At 43.3% G+C, this 18,368-nt stretch overlaps 2 protein-coding genes across 3 annotated transcripts; one reads left to right on the top strand and one right to left on the bottom strand.

The window, feature by feature from the left end:
* The first annotated feature begins 367 nt into the window (after positions 1 to 367).
* Positions 368 to 8,497, top strand: LOC117901016 (ER membrane protein complex subunit 7 homolog). Its single transcript, XM_034811614.1, has 2 exons — positions 368 to 432; positions 7,810 to 8,497. The coding sequence occupies exons 1-2, from the start codon at positions 368 to 370 to the stop codon at positions 8,495 to 8,497; spliced, it is 753 nt and encodes a 250-aa protein (XP_034667505.1).
* Positions 8,498 to 8,700: 203 nt separating this feature from the next.
* Positions 8,701 to 18,088, bottom strand: LOC117901013 (protein teashirt). 2 transcript variants are annotated; one of them, XM_034811613.1, is made up of 4 exons: positions 17,864 to 18,088; positions 11,654 to 12,503; positions 9,081 to 11,617; positions 8,701 to 8,780 (listed from the first exon to the last, which is right to left on the bottom strand). In XM_034811613.1, the coding sequence occupies exons 1-3, from the start codon at positions 17,914 to 17,916 to the stop codon at positions 9,554 to 9,556; spliced, it is 2,967 nt and encodes a 988-aa protein (XP_034667504.1). In that variant the 5' UTR covers positions 17,917 to 18,088; the 3' UTR covers positions 8,701 to 8,780; positions 9,081 to 9,553. The 2 variants fall into 2 exon arrangements, with proteins under 2 accessions (XP_034667504.1, XP_034667503.1); XM_034811612.1 differs by having other exon boundaries at positions 9,081 to 12,503.
* Positions 18,089 to 18,368: the final 280 nt, after the last annotated feature.

Genomic DNA, 18,368 nt, shown 5'->3' with positions numbered 1-18,368 from the left:
ACAAATATGGCTTTGGCCAGGCGAATATCGAAATTCGATTATAGATCTGAGTGTTTGTAGTACCTCGTTACAGTCACAGCCGCTGGGATTGGCCTTTTGGCCATTGCCAATCGCAAAGAGCGGCCCTCGTCGCGACGACCTGTAGCCCGTGTAGCCTGAGTAGGCTGTGTGCTCTGCTCCCGTTCTACGAGTAAATGTGGTCGCCATCGTCGCCCCACAGACGACGACACATTTTTGTTATTGGGAACCCAATGGAGAATTTAGTGCAGTGCCAGCAGCAATCGTTGCATGCATGGTCGTAGTCTTCTGCTGCTGCTGCTGCTGCACGTTGGGTGCCCTGTCTGATTTACGAGGCAGAAGACGGTGCATGCAGCAGCAGCAGCAGTCCTCCTCCTGCGATGCCATGGCCATGATCATTGGTTTGTGGCGCAGGTCAGTTCCATTATTTCTAGCTGGCCAATTCGCCATTGTTACAAATGCTAATTTTGATATTTTGTATTTAAATGCAGGCGCTGATCCCGAAAGACAGGAGCACTGCAGCAGCCCATGGAGTACTTGCAACTACAGCAGCAGCAGGAGCACCAGCAGCAGCTGCTCATGTTGCAGCCACAAGCAAGCATAGAAATTTATGGTGCACTGCAGCATGTATCCCTCAAAATCTTAGATATGTACGGGTAGGGTATAAAAAGGTTTGGGAATACGTTTGTATCGCTAGAGGAGCATAACATTGAGAAAAATTAATTAAACATTCTATGGAGTGTGCCTGGAATTCTCTTTGGCTTTAATTCTATTTGGTTAGACTTGGTTAGTAGTATTTTATTGAAACACCTATAGAAACCTCTTTAATAATTAGTTCCTTGTCGATAAATTGTAAAAAGTAAGGATAAATATCTCCGAATTAAATACGTATAAACGAGTATTTGATTTTTTTTTTGATTGCGATACCCATAAAAAAGTCTGTATGCTATTTTTGTGTCGATGAATTAACTGACAAAATCTCTGCATAATTTCCCATTTAGGTTTTTATGGTTTTATAGCAATACCCTTGCTATCGATCGTTTATCGCTAAATTTATTTGCTAAAAGTGTGTATGGAATTGCTTAGAGTTTTAAAAATATATTTTTTTAGAGCTGCTCACAAATTTCTTTGCATGAATCCCTAAAAATCTTAATATCTCTCTTATTTTAACAGAAAATACCTTACTTTGATTGAAAAGAGCATCAAATCTTCGCTCTAAGCTCTTAGTCTGCACATTTATTTCTAACCAAAAATGTCTGTACTTTTTCTAGTTCATGCAGGAAATGTGGCATTGAATTTCATATTGCTCTCAGGCCCTCAGAAAGAGCCCCCACAGCCGCCTCTCTTTCGCTTTGTACCTCCAACCCAACCCAGCCCTGCGCTGCGCTGTTTGCCCCCAAATGCAATGGGGGAATCTACCACCAAATCGCATTCACAATCGTAAACGTCGTCGACCACGTCCTCAACCTCAACCTCATCCCCAGCCTAATCCTAAACCTCTCATCCACATCGTCTTCGTCGTCGTAGTCTTGTGGTCGAGTCGATCGCTGTGTAATGGATGTTATGTTCTTGGCGGCGATCGCATGACAGGCGCATGTTGCAGCCGCTGGCATCCGCACCATTATGGCCAAGAGTCGCGCGGTTCTCGCTTTTTCTCTCTCTCTCTCTCTATATCTTTCTCTGTCTCTTCCTCTCTCTCGCGATGGCCCAATGCATTGCAGCATTCCCCAAAAAGCGTGTAATCAATAAACAACAAGAGCCATCGCCATCGAAAAGCGTCTCCTGCCTCTCTGTTGCACTATCGCTTGCTGTCCCGCTCGCTCACTGTGTCTGCCACTTGTGCCCCTTTGGACGATGTTTGTGGCATCGCCGCTTCGTTGCAATGTAACCTATGGGAATGCCGTGGCGATTGCGCTCGATTGTATCTGTTTCTTCGCTCTTCTTGGCTCCACTGCGTTCGTTCTTCTCTTCTCTGCGTTCTCTTTTTGTTTTAGTTTTGTATCTGGATAATGATCCATTGTTTGCATCTTGAACTTGTTTTAAATGTGCCTGCCCCAGCCTCCATGCCATACCACTGCCACTTCCATCTAGTGGTCGTCTGGCTGCCTGAATGCCAGCCTGCCTCTCTGGACTGCTGCCTGCCTGGCCTGCCTGCCTGCCTGTGCCTGCCTCATCATCGTCAATGTTGTGCCACAAGACCATATCTAGAATTGGCTCAAGTATTTCCAGCACCAATTCCTTTAATTAAAATTTTTTTTTTAAGCTTATTAGAATATGTCTTTAAGATTGGTAAAGAATTTCAGAGTGAGACAAATTTTTGCAGCGAAAGGAAAGTAGAAATGGCAGTGGGATGCTGATGCAAGACGCGTGACTCGGAGAACAGATTTAAAGTTCTTCTAAATATGCTAATTATTTCCTCTCCAACTTCATCTTCGCAATCAAATTCCCAAAGATCATTAATCATGACTCAGAAGGAAACATCTCAACCTTCACCCGAAAACAGGGATTCCTTCCTAGCATCTTCTGCAGAACTGATCTGATCCTTCAGGGGAATCTGAAAATATGTTAACATATGCAGGGGAGATGTCATCACGAACGTTCTGAAACCAGAAACGCGAACATTGAGAACGATTTTTGCATTTGGGGGCCAATAATTTCAGGAATTGACACAAACTATATAAATCACTCAAGTAGCAGCCGGAACAGAAGGATACCCATACCAGCAGGATGGGGCATCATCATCCCCAAGGATCGTGCAATACTTGTTGGGCTGTCACAGAGGCTGGGAATCCAGCCACAGACCACTCCTAAATGACCCATTGTGTTGTGTTCTTCCTAAACAATTGTTTTGCCTGAGACTGACATTGGGTTTCGATTGGATTTTGTTTCTTTACTGTTTTGTTTTTTTTTTGCTCAAACGAAACAATTGATCGTTGAATTCGTCGCTGAAACCTATCCGATTTCGATTCCGATCCCTGTAGCTGCGACAAATATCACGCATGAATATTTAAAAGTAGCTCTCCCTGTTTTTTCTGCATAAAATCAAAAAGGTTTTCGAGAAATTTTTGACCACTGCTGTTCCGCAAAAAACAACGAACAATTCCTAGCCAATCAGTTATGAAGGGTCTTCAAGAGAACTCTCTGAGTTGTGGGGTTTATGTGCATTGATTTACTGCAGATAGTGTTCTGGTTCTCTGGCGATAAAGCGATAGCCATCAGACCGATCGACCGAACCACTAACATACATATACACAGTAAATCTCTGTGTTCGTTTATCAGTCATTAAACGATTATCTTGCAATCGTTCAAATTGCTTTATTATGAAAAAAAACGAGAAGGGACGTTTGAGACGCTTCTTACGCGTCACAACTTTTATACCCGGCACTCAGTACTACATCTGTACCTTAGCAGTTTTTTGTCCAATTTTAAATTTTTTCTTCATACGTCATCTACATCTACAACAATTCTAACGCCAACACGCTCCTTTAGCTCGCCCCCCTTTCCTAGAACCACACACTGCAGACTGCCAGTGGAAGAGACGCGGCAGAGGGAGCGGCCGCACACTGCAGAAGCAGAGTGTGAATGAGAGAATGTGAAAAAAACAACAAAAGCAGCTGGACAGGGTGGGTTTAGCCACTGCAATTTAATTTCTTCATTGTGGCTATAACAATCGGTGATCTGATAGATATGGTCCTTCCCTACGGAATGGCGTTTTTAGTTTTCTTTTATCTTCAAAATTGTAGCTCTGGGACTATTTTTTGAAATACACTGGTTTCAGTGTGAGCAGATAGCAGTTTGGATGAACAATTTTGTGGCTGTAGCTCTTATAGTCTCTAAGAACTAGTCGACAAACAAGATGGACGGACGGACGGACAGACGGACAGACAGATATGGCTCTATCGACTCGTTTATTGATGCTGATCAAGAATATACATTTATACTTTATGGGGTCGGAAACGTTTCCTTTTGTGCGTTACATTCAACCGTTATTCCCCACAAATACAATATACCCTAATTACTCTTCGAGTACCAGGTATAAAAACGATGAATAATACCCGGACAATTTAGCGATAGTGGAGGGATAAGCCATAAGTATGGTGGTACTCTCTCTTCCTAGCCGATGACTGTTGGATTTATGATTTGAACATGACTCTTTTATATTCATAAATCAGTCATAAGCTATCAATTTTTGGTTTGATTGATTTACTGAATGCTTTTGATCTTTTTGCCTGGTACCCAGCACCCTGTTTTCCTTTTTTGCTTTCAGATTAGATTTGGTATTATCTAAAGAGAACTTTTATAGAAGAACTCTGCTTTGATAAGGTTAGTTTTACAGGGAATAAGAAGCTCATAGAGATAATTGATGTGTTCTATGGAAGATTGTATGGAGCATAAAGAGTTGAATTTTTTAGGTTTTATGGATTGAAATTTTGCAATCCTGAAATAGGAATTCCATTAATCATTTTCGAAGCACATTACATTCATGTTGTTTGTTTACTATTTTTGAGAATTTCGAGAATGGACTAACCTAAGCCACCTTCATCTTATTTTCCCTATATATTTCTAGACATTTCCTGCAATTATTTCCCATTGACTGATCCACCATATCGATCTTTATTTAAAGTGCCATACTCCAAGTCGATATTCTTTCATTTACTTTATTTTTATTTTGCACACATTTTGCAGCTTTAATCACTTCAATTCTTCCCCATTCAACGATTCATAGCAACTTTATCTACATCTAGCCGTAGACAGAAGCTCTTCACCATGCGCATGCGCTGCTGTCAATTGAGTGGAGCACCAGATGCAGCTAAAAACGAAAAGGGGCGTGTGAGACGCTTCTTACGCGTCACAACTTTTATACCCGGTACTCAGTACTACATCTGTACCTTAGCGGTTTGTTGTCAAATTTTAAATTTTTTCTTCATCTGTCATCTACGACTACAACACTTCTTACGCCAACACGCTCCTTTAGCTCGCCCCCCTTTCCTAGAGCCACACACTGCAGAGTCCCGGCAGAGGCAGAGGCAGAGGAACGCGAGAGGCAGAGGCCGCACACTGAAGAAGCAGAGTGCGAATGAGAGAATGTGATAAAAACAAATATAAGCTGCGGAATAGGTTTAGCCACTGAAAATTATTTCTTTTATCTTCAAAATTTGGGAGGTTTTCGGCCTTTTTCGGGGGCGGAAGGGGGCGGGGCTAATTTTTGAAATAAACTGGTTTCAGTGTGAGCATACAGCAGTCTGGACCCAAAATTTAGTGGCTCTACCTCTTATAGTCTCTGAGAACTAGCCGACAAACAAAACGGACAGACGGACAGGCAGACATGGCTCTATCGACTCGGATATTGATGCTGATCAAGAATATATATACTTTATGGGGTCGGAAACGTTTCCTTCTGTGCTTTACATACAACCGTTATACGCACAAATACAATAAGTATACCCTATTTACTCTTCGAGTACCGGGTATAAAAATTGAAGTACCCACACAAATACAACAACTCTGTTTAATGGCAGGTCTCGATCGGCTGAGAGGCGATCCGTCTGCGGAAAATGTAAACACAAACAACTGATCAAGATTCCTCACAATACGAGGCTGGCGCTAAATCAAACGATGAACACGACCATTTCCATAATGACGACACCATGCAGGCCCCTGGTAGCCCCATACTCTACATAGAAGTCAAATTATACTGGAAAATTATTTGCACATGCCCCCAGATACCGTTTTTGAACACTTGTTGAGAGGATCATTTGAGCAGCTACTTGCTGAGAAAAAATTACCATCGATGGACCATCGTTTGGGGTGTCGTGATTCCCGCGACACAGAAGCAGAAGCCACAAAACGTTCATCAAAAAGTGCAAATTGGTGGCAGCTACTTCATGCCTGCCTGCTCTGCCTGGCCTGGCCCCTGCCTCTTCTCTCATAGACTCCAAGCATACATTCCATATAATGTCTCCTCTCTGCAACATACGAAGGATGGGATGGGATGGGATGTGTGTGCGGCAGTGTCTGATGGTTGAGCAAAAGTCGCCTTGGTCACGACTCTCTTCCCATAAAAGAGAAGTCTGCCCCAGGAGAAGGGTGTAGGGCTGCAGTGATTCACTACTCTCATCTCTTGGCGTCTGGAGATGCAACAAATGTTGCGTTATAAAATGCGAACGATCGTGCAAACATTTACTGTGGAAAATGTGGTTTTGCCGTCGGTAATTTGTGTCTTTTAAGAAGATTTTGGCTCTGCGGTGCCGATGAAGGATTTTAGGAAAGAGGGATGTAAATTTGCATTTGCATTTGCCCTCACACCGTTCAACAACTTTTTTTAATTTTTATACCCGGTACTCGAAGAGTGATAAGAGAAGGGACGTGTGAGACGCTTCTTACGCGTCAAAACTTTTATACCAGGCACTCAGTACTACATCTGCACCTTACCGGTGTTTTGTCAAATTTTACATTTTTTCTTCATCTGTCATCTACATCTACAACACTTCTCACACACTGCAGACTCGCGGCAGAGGCAGTGGCCGCACACAGCAAAAGCAGAGTGTGAATAAGAAAATGTGAAAAAAACTAATATAAGCTGTGGTACGGGGTGGGTTTAGCCACAGCTGTGGCATAGGCGCAGGAACGCAGGGGCAGACGCCACACACTGCGCGAAGCAGAGTGTGAATGAGAGAATGTGCAAAACAAAAATATGTATAAGCTGCGGGGCGGGGTGGGTTTGGACACTGCAAATTAATTTCTTCATTGTGGCTATAATAATGCTCCAATCGAATCCCAATTTGGTGATCTGATAGATATGGTCATTCCCTCCGTGCGTCCACGTCCTCGGCCACGTCTCTGCCCTGACTCTGCAGTCAGGAGCGTGTTGGCGTGAGTAGTGTTGTTGATGTAGATAACAGATGAAGAAATGTTAAATTTGACAAATAACCGCTAAGGTGCTGGGTATAAAAGTTGTGACGCGTAAGAAGCGTCTCACACGTCCCTTCTCGTTTTTCTTGCACATTCTCTCATTCCACACTGTGCTTCGTGAAGTGTCCGGCTCTTGAGGAAGGGGCGAGCTAAAAGAGCCTGTTGGCATGTCAAGTGATGTAGATGTAGATGACTTATGTAGAAAAAATGTAAAATGTTAGATTTGAAAAAACCACTAAGGTACAGATGTACTACTGAGTACTGGTGACGCGTAAAAAGCGCCTCACACGTCCCTTCTCGTTAGTTTTCTTTTATCTTCAAAATTGTGGATACAGCAGAATTTCGACCTTTGCGGAGGCGAAAGGTGCGGGTCGAAATTTTGAAATGCACCTGTGGGAGCATACAGCCATCTGGACGCACAATTTGGTGGCTCTAGCTTTTATAGTCTCTGAGATCCAGGCGCTCAACAAGACGGACAGTCAGACAAACAGGGCCATATCGACTCGGCTATTGATGCTGATCAAGAATATATACATATACTTAATGGGGTCGGAAACGTTTCCTTCTGTGTAACATACATCCACTTCTCTTCGTGTACCGGGTATAAAAATACTGCTTAAATATATTTACCTAAAACTCCATCACATACTCACAGATCTAAATGTAAAGTCAACATTTCCAGAATCTCGTAGGATTCGTAGCTTCTCAAACGAAAGGTTTCCCTTAAACGCAAAATAATATTTTCTCAATTCTCATTTGAAACTTTCATCTTTTAACCGCACAAGGAACCTTTTTTTCCCTCCAAAAAGTAAACTTTTTGTGGCTAAACTTTTGAAAAACGCCTTGCAAAATGTTTAAAATTATTCTGTTTGTATTAAGCTACTCTTTGGCTTTTGTTTTTGCTGATGTGGTGGTTCCAGTGAAAAATGATGTTGCCATTGCCACGCCTCTGTACACCATTGAGGGTTACATCTTGCCACCAAATCGTAACTTAGGATTGAACCACTGCTGGCTGTCGGAAATCACGCTGGCCATCAATGGTGGGCAGTACAAGGGATTCGTGCGCACCGATGGACGCTTTCTGATCAGCGGAGTGCCCTACGGCAGTCATGTGGTGGAGGTCTACCATCCGGACATTTACTTCCGTCCTGTGCGAGTGGAGATCAATGCGAAGGGCAAGTATAGGGCTCGAGCGTTGAGCTATGTGGAGCCAGGCACCATCTCACAGATTGCCTATCCACTGCGACTACCGGCAGCAAAGCGTCGCCAATTCTTTACGGAACGCGAACAGTGGCGTTTCGTGGACTTTATCCTGAATCCAATGGTCCTGATTATGCTGGCGCCCGTCCTGATGCTCATGATTGTGCCCCGCATCATTCGTGATCCCCAAACGAAGCGCGAGCTGGAAAATTTGCAATTTCCCAAGGTACCCAACAATATGCCAGACCTCAGCGACATGCTCACATCTCTGCTCTCGGCCAAGCCACCCACACCCATACCCGAGAAGACTGCACCCAAACAAATTTGCAAAAGTTGCAACACGAAACAAAACAAGAAGAAACGTTGAAGTATCACCTTAAATTCCACCCGAAAGATATATTATCCCTCGTCCTGCTGTGATAAATAAATAATCCGCTTATAATGTTCATAAAAACGTTTTTCATTTGTTTTTTTTTTTTATTGGATCACAATGTTTTCTTTTTTCTAAAATTTCATAACTCTTTGCAGAGAGATGTGGCAGCCCTGACAAGGGCTTGTGTGTGGTTTTTCTCTAACAACAACAAAAAAACCCACCAATAGATCAGCCGTGCCAAGTCATTGTTTTTCAAGGATCCCAAGTTTTATATATTCTGCAATGAAGAGAAGAGAATCGGGGTTTTAGTTAAGAGTTTTCATGGGAAAAAAAAGACATAGATGGGATATTATATCAAAGATTATGGAATATATTTATGACGAAAAAGATTACCCGTTCATTCGCATCATTTAACCCTGCTTCGTTACTCTTTGTTCCATTCTTGAACGTTCCACTTATGCTCCCGCCCCACTCACTAAATGTACATAGCTTCGTATCAGTTTCTTGTATTTTCACACGTTCTATAATCTTTTCTATTTGTTAATCCTTAATTCATTAAAAGTGCTTGAATAATTACCTTGAAAAAGTACGCCTTAAGACTTGCTGAATGCGCGGGGCCTCGTCGCCATAGCGGAGGAGTAGAATGCGCGGCAACTACCGCCGGGCATCTGGATCGAGTTCTCCTTCTACTCATTCATTATTTTCATTATAATTGTTTCATGATCCCGAATATATATCTTTCCATATCGCGGTGGTGTCCTTTTATCTCTAGTCAAAGTTTCGTCCAAGTGGCAGTGCCTTTGACTCTGGCATCTTCTCTCTCTCTCTCTCTCTCTCTCTGAATGGTTGCCGGAGTCCCTCCCCAACACAAAAAAGCCCAAGAAATGCATGGGAGTTTGTTGCGGGGGGCTGGCGTGTGGGCAACGCGCAGGCAAAACCAAAAAAATTTGTTTGAAAATACTTTTTGTTTTGCGCGAAAACAACGAAAAAACAAGTCTAACGAGAGCGTTTGACGGAACGGTCCGGTTTGCGGCCGAGAAGCACCAGCGCTTAAGCGGTCTTCTCCTTTTTCACGCAGAACTGTCGTAAGGCGGCCAGCGAGTTGCTGGCGCTTAGATTTTCCGGCGATTCGCTGCCACCAGCCACGGGCAGGACTCCCCCAGCGACAGCTGCCGCTGCAGCGGCCAGCTTGGCTCTCGTATTGGCCGCCGCACCGCCTCCGCTGGCGCCCAAGGAGTCAAACATTGAGGATAAAGCATTCAAGGAGTCACTAGGATACTTTTTGTTGCCCTCGCTGCCATCGTAGGACTTGTGACTGGAGGCTGGTGACTTGGGTGTAGCCGAACGTTGGCTATCCGCGGGACTACGCGGTGGCAGCAGCCTCGACTGTGGACTCCCTGCCACCGAGGGTGTCTTCGGTGAAGCTCGTTCCACATTGTTGTTGTTGCTGTTGCTATTGTTATTGCCTGCAGCGACCGAGGAGGAGTTGGTGGGGGTAGAGTAGCTGCCATTGACCAGTGTGGCCTCCATTTTGGGCGATGGCATGGCCGTCTCATCGTTCTGCTCGTCATTGATCTCAGACTTGATCTCCATTTTGATGGCTTGCTCCTGCTTGATATTAGGCCTGCCAGCAATCTCCTCTGTGGTCATCAGCGTCAGTTGCTGTTGCTGTTGCTGCTGCTTCTCGGGCGTTGGTGCATCCAAACGAAGCCTTGCCGCCTCCGCGCTGCACTCGCTGCCACTGCGCTCGCTGCTCGTGTACCGATAATGCTGATAGTACGGATCATTGGTGTCAATCAATGGCTTATTGTAGTCCACCGTCTCATCGATGCCGAGCCGCTTCAGGATGCTGCTGGCCACTGGGGAGGTGTTCTTTGTCGACGAATTGGAGGGACTGCTCGCCGGCAGGCTAGCATGCCGCGGCGGTGTATCAAAGCTGGTGGTAAACATCTGCTCAATGGCACTCAGTACTGATGAATTACCGGACTTGGCATTGCCATTCTTTTGCTCCAGCAGCTCGGGGGATTTGTTTTTGGCCAACAGCTGAGCGGCAGCCACTTTGGCAATCTCCTCCGGAGACTTGACACCCGTTATATACTGACGCATGCGCTCGGCAAAAAGTGCCGCATCGTTTTTATCGCCACCACCTGGACCTAGGCCTGGTTTTCCCTGCACCGCTGACTTTTCCGTTGCCAAATCATCTTGGTTGGTTCCACCACCACCCTTCATTTCGAGCAGTTTCCTCACTGGCAGCGATTTCTCACGCTTCTTGGGCGCGGGACGCTTTCGTCCACCTGCATTTTGGAGCAGTGGCTCGGCATAGTGATTGTTTTTGGCCATGTGATTGCTGAGATCGCCCAGACTATTGAAGGCCTTGTCACACACCTTGCACGTGAGCACGGCGCTGAGTGTGCGACTCTCCTCGGAGCTGAGGCTGTTGTTTTGGTTGTCCTTGGAGTCTGCATTTGCATTCGCTTGATTCTGTGACTTGATGGAGATGTTTTGCTCCTGCGAGAGGATATTCGTGTAGTGCTGCGTCTCCTGCATGTGTTTGGTCATCTCCCCGAGCGAACGGAAGCTCTCGCCACACCGCATGCACTTGAGGATTTGCATGGCCTGCTCAACGCCCTTCCCCAGCCACACATTCTGGCCGCGCACCAACTTTCGGGGCAGGGGCGTTGGGGGATCTCCGCGATACTGAAATGCATTCTTCACATTCGCCGAGGGCGAATGATTCGCGTTTGTCTGTTTGCGCATATTCTGGTGGTTTTGCTGTTGTTGCTGCTGTGCCCCCGAATGATGGTGCTGCTGGTGATGCTGATGCTGAGGCGGATTGTTGCTGGGCAGATTACCAAACGGTGGCACATTCACCCCGCAATGTTTGCTGTCCTTCATGTGGGTGGTCAAAGCTTCGAGTGTGGGAAAGCTCTGCTTGCACCACACACAGCGGAACACGGAGCTGGCCACGCCCTTGTTTTGCCAATGGGATTGCCAAATGTTGTGGCGGGCCTTGGTGACGCCAGCACCACCACCAGCAGAGGCACCTACAGCTGCTCCTCCTGCTCCTGTAGATCCTCCCTCGGAATTATGGCTGTTATTGGATCCCTGCTGCTGCTGTTGTTGTTGTTGTTGCTGTTGTTGTTGTTGCTGTTGTTGTTGCTGCTGCTGATGTGCGGGACTCTTTGGCGGAGCTGCCTGGGCGGCCGGTGTGGCCTTCGATTGATGGTGATGATGTTGATGTTTATCCTTGTGTCCCTGTGCTCCGCCCTTGACAATGTCCGACATCTTTTCCAGCGGATCCACCACCAGATCGTTTTTGCCATTCCAATCGGGAAACTGTCCAGTGCGGAAAATATTGGCAGCAGCCACAGCCGCCAGATAAGGATTCACTCCGGGCATCAATTGGCTGGCAGTGGGCGCTGCCGCAGGTGAAGAATTCGCCGGTGGACTCTCCGATTTGAACATTTTCTTCACCTGAATGTGGCCCAGCTGTGGCTCGGCGTCGTGGCCGCGTTTCCGTGTGCCCACGGAGAGATCCAGTGGATTGTTGGCCCCATCATCGAAATCCTCCTCCTCCTCGGAGGCTAGCGGCTCTGCGGACTCTGCGCGACCATAAAGATTTGTGCGAAAGTCCAGCGCCTCCGAGTGATTGCTGGATGCCGTGGGCGATGCCTGCGGTGGCAGTTTAAACGGTGGCGTCGCCTCATTGGCCATGGGCAGGGGTAGCCGTGGTCCTGCTGCCGCTGCTGCAGCCAGGGGAAAGCCGTATTGCTGTGCGGCTGCTGCCACCATATGCAGATACGCCTCCATGGAAGGCGGCTGGGCGGGCAGGTTTTGCGGCACGGCCGGGAATGTCGAGTGCATGGATGTGGGTGGCATCACACCCCCACTGGGATCTCCACGCTGTCCCCCATTGTCGGAGGAATTGGATTCGTGCGAGGGACACCGCTCGCTGGAATTAGCCGATTCCGTGGAACGCGGACGAGCTGTGGGCAGGGCGCTGTAAGGTAAGAGGAAAATGTGTTTATTAGTTATGGGTTTGGGTATGGTTTAGAAGTCATTTAGAATTGAATATAAATGTTTCTTCGAGTGTTTGAAAGATAATAAATCATGTATCTATATTTTTTATACCCGGTACTCGAAGAGTAAATAGGGTATATTGTATTTGTGCGAATAACGGTTGTTTGTAACGCACAGAAGGAAACGTTTCCGACCCCATAAAGTATATATATTCTTGATCAGCATCAATAGCCGAGTAGATTGAGCCATGTCTGTCTGTCCGTCCGTCCGTCCGTCTTGTTTGTCGGCTAGTTCTCAGAGACTATAAGAGCTAGAGCCACCAAATTTTGGCACCAGACTGCCTTATGCTCACACTGAAACCAGTGTATTTCAAAAATGAGCCCCGCCCCCTTTCGCCCCCTCAAAAGGGCGAAAACCTCCCAAATCTACAATTTTGAAGATAACAGAAAACTAAAAAAGGTATTCCGTAGGGAATGACCATATCTGTCAGATCACCAAATTGGGATCCGATTGGATCATTATTATAGAAACATTATATATACAGAAATTAATTTGCAGAGGCCAAACCCGCAGCTTATATTTTTTTTACACTTTATCTCATTCACACTATGCTTCGCGCAGTGGCAGAGGCCTCTGCTTGGCTTTTTTAGTTCCTTTTATCTTCAAAAATGTAGGTTTGGGAGGTTTTCGCCATTTTGCGGGGGCGGGGCTAATTTTTGAAATACATTGGTTTCAGTGTATTTCAGCAGTCTGGAACCAAAATTTGGTGGCTCTACTTACCTCTTATAGTCTCTGAGAACTAGCCGACAAACAAGACGGACGGACGGACAGACAGACATGGTTCAATCGACTCGGCTATTGATGCTGATCAAGAATATATATGTATACTTTATGGGGTCGGAAACGTTTCCTTCTGTGCGTTACAAACAACCGTTATTCGCACAAATACAATATACCCTATTTACTCTTCGAGTACCGGGTATAATAAACAAAAAACTAATATATGTAAATAAAAAATGAAACTGTGTCCGTCATTTTGGACCACAGCTGTGTGTTTTATCTGTGCCTGTCCCTGCTGATATACATACGTTCCTCTGCCCTTTCGTACCTCTAACGTTTTTCTAGGTTCCATCTGTTTCCTGCTGCTAGACGTTGCACTTCCCTTGGACGCACATCAATTGCAGCTTCACGTACACAGCTTAATGTTTAACCATTGATATGTCTCCGACCCCCCAACCTACTTCATTGCACGTTCCACTGTCCATCTGTCACCCCTCCAGTGGCCATACGTTCCACCTCTGGCTGTCTGTCCCTTTCTAATATACATTCCACTCCCTCAAAACGTACCCTCCCTCGCTCAACAAACACTGCTGGGTTGCTCTTTCGGCGCTGTGCTCTAAGTAAAAGTAAGGGTCGTAGAAGTCTATATTGGAACAATGGCGTTTAATTCGAGATTTAAAGCATGTGTTATGAGAAGACACACAGAAAAGAGACGAGAGACCGACCCAAGATGATCATAATCATAAGATCTGAGATCTGCGGCAATTATCATCCTCTGCTTGGGTTGCCGGGACAGCAAACAAACACACACATTCCGCATAACAGTTTGCATAAATTAATTGGCCACAAATTTTTATGGCAGCTCAACAAAAAATAAGAAACACAAAAAACGTAAGGAAAAACATATGGAATTTGATTTCCTAGTGTATTTATCAGCGAAAATGGTAACAAATTTTTAATTTTTGTTATTTTACGATGTTCATTGAAAAACATAATTTTGTGTGAGTCTTTGAATGATTGCCTTGATTGACTTTGAAGTGGATATGCCAAATGCTTTTAAATTCCTTGTTGATTAGGCACTATGTACATACGTGTATACATTGAATATAAAGTATCTCTCTCTTTGTGTGTGTGTGTGGGCGTCTGCAGAGGCTGACTTTTACGACTGCTTTATGGCGGAGATCACTGAACAAATGCGGGGCGTTAGTGTGACTTGATTTGAACGAACAAAATATTATTTTAAAAAAATATATAGATAGCAATATGTTGCTTGGGTGTTGTCAACAATTTGTCATGTATATTCTATTGTCTAAGAAGCGATCGCTCAAAAAAAGACTTATTTAACGGGAATTAAGTTGTTCGAAACGAAAACGAAGGTTTGTCAAAAGTTGCCTAATTGATGGATAGTACACACACCAAAACGAACACTGGAGACCCAGTCTATATGAAATATTGATGGGTTCGGTGTTTAAGATGTGATTCATGAATAGGGTAGGGGTGCACCTTTACGTGCTTATGAAAGGCTTAAAGCCACAGTCGTTTATGGCAGCACATCATAGATGCAGATACTTATTACACACCGATCGCTCACAGCTAATTAGCCATCCATCCAGATTGCATTCTACGATTAGGCCCGCATACAAAAGCATATTATAGCAGCATTCAAAGCCATAAAGCTTGGCTGTTTTGTTTTGCAACAAGTTATCTCATAGCAAAAGCATATCATAATCGGAAATCTCGTTATTCGATTAGGCTTATATCACAAATGATTTATACGCAACTTCTCTCGCGAGTGCAGTTAATTACAGGCTGGAATTGTCTCATTAATAAGCGAGTGAAAGAGAGAGAGATAGAGAGTTACATGGTTGCGCATCTACATACATACATATGTATGTACGTATGTATGCCAGCATATCAGGTGCAAGCAATGGGATGCAGTGCGTAAAGGAAGTACTTTCATGCGAGGAGAATACGTATAGATGCTGAAATTTTGTGAGAGAGGTGTGATCAAATTTAAGAATTTTTTTTTAATGGATTTGCAATTGCTGCGATAACATTAATAGGGCATTTAATGCGATAAATAAACGATTAATTACAGGCTGAAATGTATTATAGCTTGAGCAAGCAGACTTAATTCAATATATATGAAATGTTTTATTCTGAATGCAGTTTTATAGTTATTTACTGATTTGAGGCTGATATCAATCGTTTATATACACATTCCTACACTTCCGTAATGCACTAAAAACATGACTAATCCGTTAAAGGTACAAAAAGTGAATATTTTTACACACAGATACATATACACACACGCACACACACTGCACCACGCACAAATCAGCGTCAAATTGTGAACATAAATCTTCCCGGTAATAGGCAGACACACACAAAGCTACAGATACGAAGTGAGAGATAGAGACAGGGAGTGAGGTAGGGAGGGGCAAAGTGGCAAAGATACAGATACAGGCACCCCCCAATTGAGGAAGATGGCAACCAGAGCGTGATCCGTGAGTTTTTCTTCACTTTCTGCATGATTTATTCAAAAATTTCTGGAACGTCATCGCCTTGGTAAAATCTCGAACACATTTTCTCAGCCCCCATTCCACACCGTGCCTGCCATCTAAAAAGTAGACGAAAAGCAGGCGAAAAGATATGTACATATGTACATATGTATATCTAATATTGCAAACTTGTATAGCTCACAGTCGCGGCACACAGCAAAATCAGACAATTTGTCGCACTTTATTAGTAATGCCACAGATGCAGCACGTCCACACACACACACAGACTCAGAGTAACCATTCTCCCATGGAAAACCCGTTTTCAGTTGTATCTCGAAACTCGTTTAATCATAATTTTCAGATACACACACACAGCAGCGAGAATTAATAGCCGCCCAAAAGATAGATCATTTTGGAATCTAGACAACACAATTTTTTTGTTTAATATTTATCGCCTAACCCTACTAACCCACCAATCGCATCACTGCAGTGCGATTACAAATCAAGTGTTTCCTATTTTGCAACTTTGTGAAACTTATTGTTCTTCTCGGGGTTCTGGGTTTTGTGGGGTTCGGGATTTCTGAGTTGTGTTTTTATGAGTATAAATCAATACATTGTTGAAAACAGAACTGTTGCTCACGATGTGTGCGCGGGGGTGGGGGATGTGCCCCTGATATATGGCGGGCCTCTAATATTGGCGTGGGGATGAATTTATAACGACAGGTGTGCGACGTAGTCGACGACAACGACGAGGACGCCAATCATCAATGTTCTGTGGAACTCTTTTGATGAAATAATCATTTCTTGGCTTGTATGATGAATATTTATTTGTGCCGCACAGCCTAAAGTAATATTTTAATTCGCTATCAAAAATCAGAATTCTTGCCCCACTGATGAAGAGGCAAAATGAAAGAGAAGGTCGCCCATTTGATTAAAAACGTTTAAAAGATTAGGAGACAGTTTTAGTTCTATATTTGTGGATTTGATAGATGGTGAAAGAGTGCGGCTATAAAATGTGAACATATTGTGAGGTTATCATGAGGGAAATCTATCTATAGTCTTTATGAAGAGAAAGAGAAAGAAAGAATACAGGCGTCAGCAGATACATATATCAACATATTTAGAAAAAATTCGAGTTCCTGAAGTTTGAAAGTATAGAAAACTTTGTAGAGTAATACTAGAGTACTTCCAGCAAGGTGCTAAAATCATTCAAGTGCCAAAGTACAAAACTGTATTGCTATCATTGTTATCTCTAGCTATTCACCATCATCTATATCAGGGCTCGGCACCCATACAATTAACGAGCCGTTTTTGCGTTTGTGTGTGAAAACGCACGCAAAACGGAACATTTCACTTTATTGGAATTGGTACGAATCACTGTCATACGCGTGTACGTGAGGGCAGCGCAGCAGCAGCGCCTTTTTCCGCACCCCAGGAATAGGGCCGTGCCGAGCCCTGATCTATATGCATCTAATTATCGTTTATTAGAACTTTTGTTCTTCATTCAAATCACTTTAAAACTCTTAAATTTAGAGGGTCAGAAACAACGTTCCGCAAATCAACACGAAATGATTTACGATATTATTTAGAAGTTGGATATACTTTTTGACTTTTAAACTGTTTCAGAAACGATTATTGCCATATACATAATAGATCAGTTTAGATAAAATAAAAACATAGATCTCTCTGTAGTTTAATGTAACTCGCTCTTTAAAGAAATCTGTCTATTTATTCAAATATGTCTTTATGTTCAAAATTTTTACTCCCGTCAGAAACTGACTGGAATTTCAATAGAAGTTTTCCAATATTTTCGAAATGCCAATTCGTCAAAAGAACTCATCGTTTTATTGGTTCAATTATCCACTAAATAGTTTCCATATAATTTTCTTTCTCCAGCTATCTAATGATTGTCTTTCCTCACAGTTTTCTGGATCAACTGTTTACGTCATATTAAAGTCTTAACCACAAACCCTATCTTCCTGAAACATCTATTCCATAACTATCCAAACCTCTCCGATATAATATTCCTAACATAACATACTTAATGAAAAATACTTACCCTGCATTTAACGCCTGTCTGTAGATCTCGAGCATCAATGCCTCGTGCAACATGTTGAGATTTTGTTGAATTTTGACGATTTTGTTAGAGAACTTATTATTAATTTGACACAATATTCATAAATTTTGGTTTTGGTTTTTTTATTTATTTTGCACTTGGTACGTTTTTTTCGTATAGAATTTGTTTTGTTGTAGCGTATAACTTTGTTGGATTTTCCGATATATATATAATTATTTTTAATATTCTCTATCGTATGGCAGACAAAAATGTAGGTTTAAATATTTTTGTTTTTAAATTTAATTTAATAATTGCATTGAATCGTATACTTCGTTAAGGGTTTTTGTTGTGGTTTGTTGATTTTTTCATTATTTCGTTTTAATTTTGTTGAGAGCAAAATATTGTTAAATGTATTTGTATACTTATTGTTGTAGTTTTTATTTTGTTTTAATTTTTAGTTTAATAAATATATTTGTGGGGGTATAATAATTTGTAGTCGTAGTTGTTT

Source organism: Drosophila subobscura, chromosome U (assembly GCF_008121235.1).
Source record: "Drosophila subobscura isolate 14011-0131.10 chromosome U, UCBerk_Dsub_1.0, whole genome shotgun sequence".
Lineage (NCBI taxonomy): Eukaryota > Metazoa > Arthropoda > Insecta > Diptera > Drosophilidae > Drosophila > Drosophila subobscura.
The sequence above is the reverse complement of the archived record's forward strand: the minus strand, read 5'-3'. Positions and strand labels throughout refer to the sequence as shown.

What these genes read in the sequence shown, in the direction of transcription:
- LOC117901016 (XM_034811614.1), top strand. Translation starts at nt 368, where the DNA reads ATGCAGCAGCAGCAGCAGTCCTCCTCCTGCGATGCCATGGCCATGATC. An exon ending in ATCATTGGTTTGTGGCGCAG is followed by an intron (nt 433 to 7,809) that starts GTCAGTTCCATT and finishes GTTTGTATTAAG; the next exon opens with CTACTCTTTGGCTTTTGTTT.
- LOC117901013 (XM_034811612.1), bottom strand. Translation starts at nt 17,916, where the DNA reads ATGTTGCACGAGGCATTGATGCTCGAGATCTACAGACAGGCGTTAAAT. An exon ending in AGACAGGCGTTAAATGCAGG is followed by an intron (nt 12,504 to 17,863) that starts GTAAGTATTTTT and finishes CTTACCTTACAG; the next exon opens with CGCCCTGCCCACAGCTCGTC.